Source organism: Acipenser ruthenus, chromosome 15 (assembly GCF_902713425.1).
Source record: "Acipenser ruthenus chromosome 15, fAciRut3.2 maternal haplotype, whole genome shotgun sequence".
Taxonomy (NCBI): Eukaryota; Metazoa; Chordata; class Actinopteri; order Acipenseriformes; family Acipenseridae; genus Acipenser; species Acipenser ruthenus.
This window is the reverse complement of record NC_081203.1, coordinates 23,005,197-23,019,349: the sequence shown is the minus strand read 5'-3', so window position 1 is coordinate 23,019,349 and position 14,153 is coordinate 23,005,197. Positions and strand designations below refer to the sequence as shown.

General features: G+C 35.4%; 1 protein-coding gene and 1 pseudogene across 4 annotated transcripts in view; both read left to right on the top strand.

Moving 5' to 3' along the window:
- Positions 1-9,120, top strand: part of LOC131697577 (protein ELYS-like) — a 38,264-nt gene extending 29,144 nt beyond the window's left edge. For 3 of the 4 annotated variants that reach the window (XM_058987486.1, XM_058987487.1, XM_058987485.1), the window contains 2 exons: positions 4,401-4,504; positions 7,435-9,120. In XM_058987486.1, the coding sequence (XP_058843469.1) occupies positions 4,401-4,504; positions 7,435-7,560 (230 nt within the window). In that variant the 3' untranslated portion in view covers positions 7,561-9,120. Of the gene's footprint in view, positions 1-2,554; positions 2,658-4,400; positions 4,505-7,434 lie in introns of all 4 variants that reach the window. The other variant, XR_009307391.1, reaches the window with a different exon arrangement.
- A 495-nt stretch (positions 9,121-9,615) lies between these two features.
- LOC117422086 (kinesin-like protein KIF28) overlaps positions 9,616-14,153 on the top strand; it is a 32,016-nt pseudogene continuing 27,478 nt past the window's right edge.

The window sequence follows — 14,153 nt, the reverse complement described above, 5'->3', positions numbered from 1 at the left end:
AAAACAGAATTGCAAATTGTGGTGAAATATAAAAAAAAATGCCTACACACAAACACCCCAGAAGAATGTGCCCGTGAACATAAGGATTTCACTGTGGAAGACAGCAAAGGAAAGAAGGTATAACTTAAGTGTCCATGTGCTGTCGAGTTACTACTATACATATTTTGACACGAAAAAATGCCCAAGCATTTTGGAAAGTAACCGAAAACAATAATTTCATGCAGTATATAAAAAGCAAAAAACCCGAAAAAAAACGAAATATATGAAACTCGAAAATAGTTTAAAAAAAAAAGCACCGACAAATGAAATTAATAAAAACTGAAAAACAGAAGCCTGAATTATATTTAATATTTAATATGATTTTTTTCATTTAATGCAGCGAAGTCAGATAGACCTTATTGTATCTTTTTTTTTTTTTTTTTTTTTACATTCCAATACTTTTCTCAAGGTTATACAATTAAATTGCAGGATGTTAGTTGCTCATTTATATGCTGGCTTAAGAGAAGCAAACCTCCACGATTTAAAGGTTTGGTAGCTAACAAAATAATTCCATAAACCCTTCCTGTCATGTACTAATATTATTTTCATTTTAAAATACGACACTGCTGAGGTGACAAATGACTTAGGAAGTGAAACAGTAACAGACTTCCTAAAAATAAGTTAAGCTAAACGAGAACATCCTTAGTGTAGTACCAGATTTCATGTTTAAAAATGTAAAATGTATGTTTGCTAAAAGTGTTTCTTTCATAATTGGACATTTGAGACCTATAGCCCAGAGAGCATAATTATGGTAAATTAGTAACCGGTACAACTAGTATATTTACATTTTGAGTGAAAATATAAATATGCATCAGGCTTTGCACAGCAGCTGCTCAGCAGCTCAGCTTGGCATCCAGCATATGTCACACTTGTTTAATTCTGTAAACCTGCAGTGACCGCTCCCTTGACTTCCTGGCATCTGTTACCTGGAGAGTTTGGAAGCCTTGTACTGACACTTCTCTTAGTCACCAATGGCTGAAGATATATTGCATTATTTATACCCAGATCAATTTAAACTTGGGGTGTCCAATCACAGTCCTGGAGGGCCACCACTCAAGGTTTAACAGGTAAAATTAGACAAGGCACTACTTCACGGTCTGGATGGAGGTTAAATTGGTTCAATTAAACAATTTAGAACTGGGTTAGAACAAAGACCAGGACTAGACTGGAAGGGCCAACTTTGGCCACCCCTAATTTAAACAAGCCAATACATTTTTAATAAGCTAACTGCAGCAATTATATTTCTTCACACACAGCTTTCTCAACCACTTGCAAGGTATCTTACAAAGCTATAGGAAACCACAAGATCCTTATACACATTATCTGCACAATAATCTAAAGAAGTTGGAACAAAACTACATTAGGGAATAAAATGTTTATCTGCTTGTATAAAACTGTCAAAAAAAACTACTGAGAACAAACAATTAGGTGCATGTCCTGAGTTTGATAGTTGTAAAATGTTACCATATATATTTTTTTTAATTTTATTACTCTCAGAAAAAATATTCTTTGCACTGCAGAACAGTGTGTTTAAAGTGATGGGTAAGGTTGTACGGTCAACAAGCTGTCCAGCATTATTAAAGTCTTTAGACAGCAAAAGTGCATAATAAAAAGCCATCTTGATGACAGCCAGCCTGTTGCTGTCATCTCGATAACGCAGCTGTGTGTCAAATGTGAGTCAGGTGCAGACCCCAGCCTCCAGGTGCGTTGAATCAGAGTCTCATCTGCTTCAGGAAAGGGCATTTATCAGGATCTGTCATATTCCATAACTAATGAGGAGGCCCTCTTTTTTTAATTATAGTTTAATGGGACCACTGGTATAGTCTCAACAGATGTCATGCAATTTAAAATGCAAATCGCAAATGAGTTTCCTCTTGATTTTGATAGTAGAAACACTATTTCTTATTAGCAAATATATTTCATAATCTCTTAACTCACCAAATTGTTGCTGTAGATTTATTTTTAAATATCAACATATAGTAGGGTCAAGACAGAAAAATAATTATGTTCAGACCTTGCAGCAATTGGAAACTAAGACTTCCAGGTTCAGACTTTTTAATAGGTTTCTGTAGGTAAAAATAGGTAAAGCATCCTGCTTTCTTTCATCTCTTGTCTGTGGTTCGTTAAAGGGGTACATTTATATAATTTACAATTCCCTAATATTTAGTGTCTTACCTGTTTAAAATCCTAATATGTATATTCTTGATGAAGCTCTATTGTTTTCTGTTTAAGTTATTATTTGACATGCTTACTAACTATTCCAGCAAAAAATTCATCCAGTAAAAACCAAAATGTTTAGGCTTCTACCTTCATCAGTACAGTATATTTCCGAATTGTGCCTTCATCAGTGTACTAAGATGACACAACTATAGAGAATCATACAGACCACTCATACTAGGATATTAAAGAAATTGAACAATAGGACAATGTATATAAATTATCCCTTTAAGCAAGAGCAGACCCAGCTAGTTAGAGATATGAGACCTAACCAACCAGGAAGTTTCACCTGTTTTAGATAACGGGGATAAGATGATGAAGAGACGATCCTAGACTTTTTGCCTCCCTTACCCCTGACTCGGTGACTCACCCTGCACACCACACCTCTGTGCCTTTACAAGGTGAGCCTCTCAGTAGTCCAAAATTAGACATTCATTGATCTAGGTGGTGACATTTGGAAGGTGGTATACTAAGGAACCCTGTAACTAGCTGAAGGCGCCAATAGCAAAAACGTTTTCTATGCATGTTCTTGGAAAAAATGACACAAATCTATTTCATTTTGCAATATAAGGAACTGCAAATTCAGCAACTCTTCCAAATTAGTTCAAATACAATCAAGAGTTGTTCTTGCGCAGCTAATAAAAGATCATCAGCGCTGAAAATTAAAAATTTGAAACAGTTGCTGCAGGATGCATTACAAATAGGTTTAGTGGGGCTGTAATTTTCAAACAATTGTATCCTAATTTAACTAAAGCAAGCCATTATACCTCTACTAAACCAAAAATCTGATAATATTTTCAGATCATTTAATAAACATTGTATGTCTTTTAATACAACCTTGCTTTATGGCCATCCCAGTGTAAAGACCATTTCTCAATTAGACTTTTTTTTATGATTTACTATTGACGGAGAAGTAACCTTCAATATTAGGTCACCCTTGTATTCAATATTAAGGCCACCATCTGCAGTCTAAAAATTATCAAACATCTGTTAAATTTGCATTTTAGACATATATTTAATTTGAAAATGTTAATGTAACAAGATGTTACTCATTTTATTTGTATATACTAAAAACAGTCAATTTTGTTTGCATATAAGATATAAAATAAAAACAATCTAGAATGGTTAAACGGTTCAATAAAGTGTTAAATACATTGTCTAAACTAAGAATTTGTAAAAAATCCAGTTACATGAATTTGTTACAAAAAAATCTATGTCCCTTAGTACCAGGTCCACCCCCCTTCTAAGGCCACATTCACAGGGAGTGAATCTACAGTGATGTGCAGGATAAATGGGATTCACACAATTCAGAATGAACATAAAAAAAAATAAAGTTGTTACGGTAATGAGAGTATGGTTATTACCTTTGATATTTAAATTTGTAATACTGCAAATGAGTCCTGTTTTACACTCTGGAGTGCTTCAAAGACCTTTAATGATTCAGTGAGGTGAACCCTTCCTGTGACTTCAAGCAGGCGGTATTTCTCTTCTGCCCATTAAGTAGCCCTTAAATCCATTTCGACCTCTATAGCCTTTCATAGAACAGTGCTTTTTATAATGCTCAGTGAGCACGTCATCCTCCATCTGAACGTACAACGTGTTTAGGTTTGTACTGTCAGTGGAAGAATTACATCTTTTTTAAATGTATGTAATGAACTGCCTTGGAGAAGTCCCCATATTGCCCTTCTAGCAGGTCTCAAGCCTGCCTTTTAGAGCAAGCGAGGGAGTAGTTCCATCTCCCTGCCCGTCCGATCCCTAACATCTCTCTTTGAAGCTGCCTTCGAAACCGCAAAGGTGCCCTATGTCGATATTGCCAACACTTTCAATAAACGCATTTCATTTGTGAACTAAACTTGGTTCAAGCCCAGGCTTCCAGAAAAGGACTTGCACGCACCTGCTTTTCTGAGCATTAGGATCTAAAAAACAAATAGTGAAAGCAGCAGTCAAATGATTGATTGCGTCACAATAATAATCACTGTGTGATCATCCTGCTGTTTAACAGCTGTGTAACTGTTAATTGTCTACATGTGTAATAGCTGATCGTCTATCTTCTCTGAAAAGAGCTTGGAGGTAGGGGAGCTCTGTACAAACCCATCATTATAATTATAGCATTAATATTAAACTGTATTTTCTTTTCTTTTTAGCCAAACATATTCCTCATGCTACAGGAAGACAGCACCCCCACCATCATGGCATTTTCTCCCAGTCTGCTCTGAAACAAAGCGCCGAAAAGAGTGAAGGGAGGCAGGTAATGACAAGACCGTCATCATTTCATTCATATGATATATAAATCTTTTTTAAAACTAAACTGGTTGTGCCGCCATTTTAAAGTCGGTTTGAAGCATGTATCATTTGGTACTGCACATTAAATACAGCTTTCATACACAGGTCCTCTTTCTTATAAAGTACTGTATTAATAAATAACGTAGGCATATCATAAGGTAGTGCTGTGCAAATAAGCTGAATATTCAACTCTGCAGTATTTAACACCTAAAACAACTAGCTGCTAGAGCAAAGACATATCAGTTTGAGATTGACACAATTGTCTACTATGCAGAAAAGACTGAGGATAGAGTGAAGAGCTGTATTTTAATTTTAAAGTTACATTATCATAATTGGACAAAAGTCAATGTACTGCAAAACAGATACAGTACTTTGTGACAATCCTGAAATAAGTCTTCAAATACAACTTCTGACAAAGGCAATATAATTTTTTTTTTTTGTGTGTGTTATACCAAAACTGTATTGGTATATTTAATAGGCTGTCACTCCATATGCAAAGTACAGCCCTTTGTATAGAATCTATTAAAATGCAGGACAACTATTATTAAAGTGTGTTCATTGTGCAAACCAGCAGGAGGCTCAGGCACTGCCGCAGGTAATGCAAACAGTAATTAATCAAACAGGACTGGAAGTAATTATGAACAGGGCATATCTGTTAATAAATAAGTCCCAAACCATGTGTTACTGAAAATGAGGGTTGCTAGGTTGAGATATGAACATTTTAACTTTCACGACATGAATACTGAGTGTGTTTATGCTGAATTTTATATACAACGCAGGTAGTGTAATATATAATTATGCAAACATCAGTATCTGTGAGATTAAAATGGGTTTTTAAAATGGCATTGAACACTTTTTTTTTTTTTTTAAGCTTATAAATTAAACATATCGCCGCTGATGTAGTCTGGTGTAGCATTACCCTGTGGATATTTCCTTTTGTAAAGTAAAGCTCTAGGGATCTAATATCCTGATTATATTTTGCATCTTTTAATATTAACCATTCAAGGTGTAGTGTCCTGTATGGTTTGGAAAATAGTTTGTTACACTAGGATTTCAGATTGAAATATAATTTCCTGTAAAATGTAAAAGTATATCAAACACCATTTTGAAAACAATGTTGAAAGTGGTAGCACAAGTTGCCTATTGGCAGCACACGTTATGTAAGTGCAAGCAGGTGGTGGGATGGAGGAATATTGTATCCTTACAGATAAAACTAACTTGGGGAATGCAATCAAACAAATATTACCTATTAACCTCTAAACTGGTTAACCACTGCCAAATGCCTACAGTAGGTTGTAACAGCTTCTTATAAAAGTACCATATCAATGTGGATGTCTCTGGGGAAGTGACCTTAAGGATTAAAAAAAATAAAAACAGGCATTGAAAATTTTTAATAAATATATAAATAAATAGGCAAAAGTGCAAAAGTGTATTTTCTGTATATTGTAGAAATCAGGCTTGTACCTTCAGATGGCAGCATTGTCCAATGGATGGCAAACATTCACAAAGCTTTTATGGCTTTTTCTCACAGACAATGTGCATTGGGAGGCTGTTAACTTGGCAGTTGACAGATACGATACCCTTTACTTACTAAAATTGTATACATTATGTGTGTAAATCAACAGAAGTTGCCAGCATCATCCAGTATAGTAGATGGACTCTGGCATAGAATAAACCATGTTCAAATTCAACTATTACCAAAGATAATAAAGAAGATATGGTCCCTTAACATTCTTTACCCCTCTTCTCTATTCAGATTTTCTATACATTTCTATTATCGCATTTTGTTTCTTCTTTTTGTCTGATGAAGATCATTTCATATGTTATCTGAATTCCCACATAAGAATCAATGGAATGTTAGTAACAACTTATCAAATAACTTGAGAGACTGTATGGTGTCGTATATAACTTTTAATTCTACCATATGATAATAAGAACAATAACTATACATACAACTTTTAAGTCTTTGCCACTTCTTTCCAATCAGCTACTCACTAAACATTGGCCTCAGTAAATCAGAATACCACAGACAATTAATATCGATCTCTAACACAAGCTTAACTCATCCAGTCGTTGCAGTAATAACCATAAGAGGCTCACACTGCCCTGTTCATGTGTTATTGGACCTGCTTGCATGTGTACTTATATAGACAATGGAAGACTCTTCCACACACAATGGAAGACTTATTTTTATTGCCAATTCCATTACAGAACTCAAAGTAGCAGTCAAAAATGTTAGCTAAAGCTTCCCCTGTAGGCTTTATGATGCTGCCTGCAGAATTATTCATAATTGAGTTTTAACTTTAATACAAAGCTTTGCTTTGTCAATGAAAATGGCTTTATATACAAACAATATTGTAAATGTATTCATATTGTCTTTACAGCTAAAATGATCATTTGTGTAGCTGTTGTTGCTATGGGTATTTGTGTGGAGCTATGATGCCTGCTTTAGACCAGACTTAATAGAAGCTTATTGAACCTTGGAAGGCTACTCAGATTGTGTGCAAACAAGTGCCACAAATACACTTGGGGCATTTAATTTCAGATTTTTCATTATGTCAAAGTAGAAAAAGTAATGGGGTATTTTATTTTGTTTGGAGTCTGTGTGCTTGCTCTTTGAGCAACATGGGATAATTAAAATATCAATAGAAACTAAGCTAGCAAAGCAGTTCATCTGACCAGGATGTATATAGATATTTTGTTGGGACATGCTTTTGAGGTGACAGGAGAAATTAATGACAACTATTTGAGCCATTTAATCAGTGACATTTCCCAAGATGCCTCTTTCCCAGGCCCCACAAGCAAGATTAATTGCACAGGATATTTCAATCCCCAAATAATATCAAAACAATGAATTATGTGTCTGGGTCTGTCTCTGTGTGTGCTCTTTTTCAGATGGGTAAAGAAGAACTGGTTCTTAAGAAAGGATATTGTAAAGTCTATATCCACAAGACCGGAAAGTACCATGGTTGCCATGGTTTCTCACAGGGCAAGAGTGGGGCCAAAGCGAAAAGACCATGAAGTCATAGAAAGCACTATCAAAACTTGTCTCTTTATAAAACAATTAATTGAAAACCTATGTGAGAGCGTCTTGGTTTACTGGATGGACATTGAGTTTGAATCCACAAAGTTATTTTTATTTTAACCCAAATTACTACCCAATTAAATTTATTTTAATGTAGTACGATTGAAATGTTGCTCTAAATTAAGATTGCATTGAACATAGAGAGTTTTGTGGTAAAATACTTTAATACAAACTTGAAAAATAACAAAATAATTATTGAATTATCACATCTGTTAATAATGGGTAGGTGTTAAATAAAACTGTCTTAGTTAGCTAAGACTAATGGTCTTTGTCAGCACTCTGAGAGGCTGTTTCAGGGGTGAAGAACTCTGGTCTCCCCACGGGGCAGACCCTTCAGAGTGGATGCTCATTGGTAGGTCAAGCGTGAGGAAGTTCACAACATTGCAGCTGCTTGTGCCTTCCCATCTCTATCGCAAACAGATGACTTCAGGCCAGCCCTCAAACATGAGTAGGCATGTTTTTTACCCTGTCCTCACTACCTGTATAAATGCACAAGCAGCACACGTTGAAACCACGTGATTGCCATTCACAGTTATGTTTTGGTTTCACATTATGGTTACATGTTATTTAGGTGATATGAATAGGGCATTAGTGTAATATATTAAAATATATTGATAATTATTGACTGCTGAGGATCTTTCAGCCATTCAATCGGTTTCCTCTGCTGTATTCCACGACACATCAACCGTACCGTTAAGTGTGGCAAAACTAACTAGGAAAAATGACACAACACACACAGTTAGAATATATTGTATGGCTATAAATTAGAATATCATTTTTTTTATCCCTCAGTATTGTAAAAATGCTTCTGCAAAATACACTATTCTCATTGAAAATACCATCAAAGTTCAAAGGTTCAAAGTTTACAATGTAACATTGTTTTTGTGTGAACTGTTAATATTTCTGAAGTCTTGTTCTACAGTATTTAGATATTAAATTTGATCTTTAATGTATTCATTTTATTTATACATTGGCACTTTTGGCAGTATTGTATTCCATTAGTCTTTAATAAAGATAGTAGAGTTTAGAGTGTCTAAATGTGTTATTTTACAACCTACTAGTCAATTCTTGGTCGATTCTAAAAAAAACCCAACAACCTGAATTTCATTTGAGCTGCTCAAGTCCTGTTTTTAAAATGTGTATTGCCATTCAGTGATATTATTTTACATTTTTATTTCACAATTCAAATTTTCCGTGATTACATTTTCTAACCCATAATCCAATTTCAGTGCAAAATAATTTGATTAAATTAAAACGAATGCATAAGAGGACTGAGTTTGTATGCAACTTTTATATGTGCTTATATAACTTTTTACTTATATATACTTATATATACCAAGTGTGAATGGGTCCTAAGCTTTACATTTTACTGTACTACTCTTATACTGTTCAGATTCCCATTTACTCCCTCAGAAGTTCATAGTGAGTCACTGAACTGCCAAACTGTATACATTCCCCATGTCTTAATATACCACATAGAAAGTGTCTCATTCATATTTAACACCCCTGAGATATTATTTATGACTGTTAAATAATTAAAAAGCAGAAACTCCTCTCTCACATTTTAAAATAAGGGTGTGATTTCCCCCAGTCTGCTGCTTGTGACCCTACAGTACATATTAAAATATTCTTATTGCTCAGCTTACTTTCTTATTTACATTTTTTAAATTAATATATTTTTTGCTTTGTAAAACGGTTGATGTTTGTTAACACAGTCTATTTTGTTAGCCGTAAACTAGCGCATAAAATATTAAGGTCCCATCAACACAAGACACTTCTGCCCTTCTCCGCTTCCCAGTCAGCATTCATTGACTGCCAAGGGAGTACATTACATTTTCTTTTTATTTGAGCTGAATAACTTGACACACTTTTTCATTTGGCATACTTTTTTGCTCCCAAAGAGCTCCCTTAGGATCCCCAGTACACAGACCACACCAACATTATTTGAAGGTAGAAACATTTTAAAACTTCGGTCAGCACTGCAGCCCAACATGCCAAATGCAGACAGCATCAAAGTTGCTGTTAGGGTATGTCCTTTTAACCAGGTAAGAATACATCTTTATTTTCACTTTTTTTTTTTTTTTTTTGGCAGCTGTGTGTCAGCCTGTACATAGATAGGTTTCTGCAGAATCTTTTCCCCTGTTTTTGTAGTATTCTCAGCTCATGGGTTTTCATGTTGTACAGTATTCTTTTATCAAAAAAATTCACTGTATAGGCACTATTAACAATCTGAACTCAGAAGAACTGAGCTGAGTTGGTCCATTTCTCTAGAGAAGTAAAGATTCTAGGCAATAGGCTAAATGGATGTTCCAGTACTGTGTATCAAATGCAGGCATAAGAAAACGTGATAATAATAATGACTTGAATCTCTGTTGATCAATTGTCTCTGACAAAGACAGCTGGGTTTCTAAGTAAGCGTGACAGTTTAACATTTTTCACACGGCTATTTTAGTATTGGTATGCATTTGTCCTGACTTATATAAATAATGTGCAGTACCAATTGTTTGAATTCCGATCAATCCAGCAGGCATATAGATCAAACTGAGCAATCCACTATATTTTAGATTAGATATTTAGGGCTCATTATACTAATGGGTCTGTTACACAGGTTAGACACCAAAATTGCTAGATAATGGTTAGGCAAAATATCTGCTAGTGTTCACATTACGTTCACATTACGACACATTTGTTTTTACCTGGGGGTACATTGGATGAAGAAAGAGGGTTGATCAAACTGTTTGTAAAGTACCGTAATGCATTGAAGTCCAGTTAACAGGACGTACCTAATGGCATTGAGTCTGTCGTTTGTAATAGCTGCTGTCAGAAGCTGCCTGCCATCAGCAACTTGAAATAATGGAAACCAGTAAAAGAGCTGCCTTTGCAAAAAGGTGCTGACAAGCAGCATTTATCAAATTACCAGCCTCCCTCTCATCTTTAACAAAACCGTTTGAAAGAACATCAGTTAAACAATGACTTCTTACATATAAGTTAGATAGAATTTATCTTTAAAGTATCTTTTAAAGCTGTGTCTTCTTCATTGCATGATATGGGCTAATTTCGCTTGTAGCAATGGATGTATATGTGTATGCCTTTAGATTTCAACTTACACTCTAATAAAAAAACAGAGAAAGACAAGACAGCTGTTTCAGTAAAAGCCTTACTTTTAAACAGTTTTTGATTTTTTTATTGAAAGACTCACTATCAGTAACTGATACTTTCTTTCTATTACACCGTGACACTGTGCTGGCCTGGCATTTTCACTCTTAAAAAAGCATGCCACATTATTTCCACAACATATTTTTAAAAGCATGCTGCACAGTGCTACTGTATGTCAGCAATGTGCATTGTCAGCCTCCTTTGGTATCTGATTCTGACATGGCAGAGTAGTGTAAGTGTGCCAGGGCAACATCAAAATAAAATATTTTCCACAGTAAAGTATAAAACATATGCTGAGAAAATCAACATAAGAAAAACAAGACCAGTGACAATAAGACAAATAAGAGATGTAACAAAATGGATTTGAATCTTGGGTTTACATTCTACTAAGCTACCATATGCACAGTATACTTGAAACTGCCACCTGTTTCCAGATTGTCTACCTGCTCTCACCTCTATTCTAAACTAATACTGTACTGACGTTGATTTCTCTTGTATGCTATGCAAGAGGGAGAAAGTTCTGCAATGCAAGTGCATTGTATCCATGCTGGGCAGCAGTACTCTGGTCACAGACCCCAAAAACCTCAACAGCAGGAAGAGTTTTCATTTTTACCATTGCTATTGGTCCCATGATGAGTATACTGAGAATGAACAAGGAGTCCACGTTTCTGATGGTCATCACAGCCGATATGCTGATCAGGTTAGTGAATACACCCAGACAGTCCACCTTTATAATCAAGTCGATGTTTAATTGAGAACTACACATTGTACAATGGTATTTAAAAATGAGCAAGATGATGTACCGGTGTAGTGTAATAATGGTCAACCAACCAGGCGTCTTGTCCATGCCTTGTAATTATTCCACGAAAAGTACTTACAATGGTTGGTAAAACAAATTACAAAATAAAAAAAGATTAGCTTTGGTGCATTGACATTTTTTTTGTTCTGTTGGGATCCATTTACATTTCTCAAAGGCTGTCACTTCATTATGCAAGTCATCACTTTTGATATTGGTAATTTATGCAATGTTAGATGCAGAAACACCAGTAGTCTGTAAGGTGTTGGATATTGTGACTAAAATATTTTGCAACTGGGAGATGCAGATTTTATATATTACAGAATACACCTCTGAGAGGGATAAAAAACATAAGAAACACCTGTGATTTATAGTAGGCACTACACAGAATGATACTCAGTTTCTAACCTACTATTTCCTCATATTATATGTTGCTGTTTCTGTTAATCCTCCCAGGCTAAGGTCTTCAATGACCTTGGCAGAACCATTCTGGAGAATGTGTGGAGAGGATTCAATGCCACCCTGTTTGCTTATGGGCAGACTCTATCTGGAAAAAGCTACACCATGATAGGCTATGGGCAATAACAAGGGCCTGGTGTCCATGATTTGTGAGGAGCTGTTCAGGGGGATCAGAGAGAAGCAGAGCCCTGAGAGACAGTTTCACGTGAGTGTCTCTCACCCCTTCACATTGTCTTGCCAGTAGGCCTCTGAGGTCATGGACATTAGTATTCCTTTTTACTCTGTGTACAGCACCACAAAGTGATGCTTTATACCCTTTTATCTATCTATAACTTCAAAAGATACAAACCTATTAAGAAATTACAGGTTGGTTTGAATCAATCTCTGTACAGCCACAAACAGATGGTTGATGCAATCCAGGGTGATTTCCCACTGCTGTAAAAATGCATCCCCAAAGTCAAGTAAACAAGCGCATCAGCTATTACCATCAATGGTATACTCTATCCGAGATGCTTGTTTAACAGTCGTTAAAGTTTATTATAAGTTTAGCCTCATATCCCATTACATGTGTGCTCCATCATTCTGTTGATGTTTCTGATTAGATCATTAGTTACCAGATACAGTGTATTCTTTAACAAGGAAAAAACAAAGCACTTTTTATACGAATACCTACAGAATTAGAGGATGCATACAGTGTACTTATTGATAACAGCTCCCCCCCACAATGTAGTTTGATGCATGCTGTAGTTATTGCATGATAATTGGTGAATGGTTGTTTTTTTATTTTAAACGTGACTGACTTTTTATTCCCTTCCTTTTTAGGTCTATTTCAGCATGTTCGAGATTTATAATGAGCAGGTACTGTGTGCACAGTGAAACGTTCTCATCTTCACTTCCAGACACAATTTACAAAATACATCAGCTTGTAAATAATTCTGTTTATAAAATACTGTGCTGTATGTAATACAGTACATAATGACCCCTGATTCCCTATGTTGGCTACTTCGTACAATATCCTTTTAATGATGGTAGTATTCAAGCAGCCTTTGTTCCATTGCTTACTAACTCCCTCGTTTGACTGCCAGCTCATGAGTTCTCACTACCAGCTGTCATGTGAATTCAGTGCTGGGATTTTAAACTCCACAAGCTTTCTGTCATATACTAAACATTATGATTTGGAAACCAGTACATTTTAGAAAACATATTTAGAAAAATCATAATGTTTTTTGTGTGGTGTATGACATCTCTGAAGCACTTGTTTATTATTCTCCTATTACAAACCCCATCCTATTTTTCTACTGTACATAAGCCACCATTTCTTGATTATGGAATGAATCTTCATTTTAATTAATTCCAATAATATATATATTTTTTATATAATATATATAAAGTTGAAGGGTCTTATTTTTTAAAGTGTTTCCTCCAATCTTTAATTAACTTTTTTGAAAGGAGAAAAAATAATGTTGGGATTATAAAATGAAAATGAAAAACAAAACACCATCAGAGTGCTTAAGAACTTGGATTATATTACTTAATTGTTTTGTTCTAGTTTTGTAAAATTACGTTTGACCTCTTTAAAAAACATAACAGTTAATTAAAAACTGGAGTAAATGCACTGAAAAGCAACTATGTAGTTTCAAACAACATTTATCGTTCGCCCATCCCACTCTCCCCTTACATTTTATTGGGCTTTTCCCAGATAGTGCTGACTCTTTCTAAGTTGTCATTTGAAGCTATGTACTGCTTACTCTGGTGTGCAGCCTTCAATGAGAGTGCACTTGCTTTGAAGGTTCAAGACCTGTTATCTAAAGTTCGAAAGCCTGGTGGTCTGCGGGTTCGAGAAGGCAGGAAAGGATTTTACATTGAATGCCTCAAAGCAGTGTCTTGTGACAGCTATGAGAAACTGGAGGCCCTGTTGCGGGAAGGCATACGAAACAGAAGCACGGCTGCTACTAATATGAATGCAACAAGCAGCAGGTCCCATATGGTGATCAATCTGTGCTTTAAACAGGTAAGGCAGCTATCTGTACATTTTGATACAGGGATAGCCCTTGAACATTCAATTTCCAAAGAGGACATGTTCATATGCCAAGAAAGGGGGATTACTGTTAATAAGGG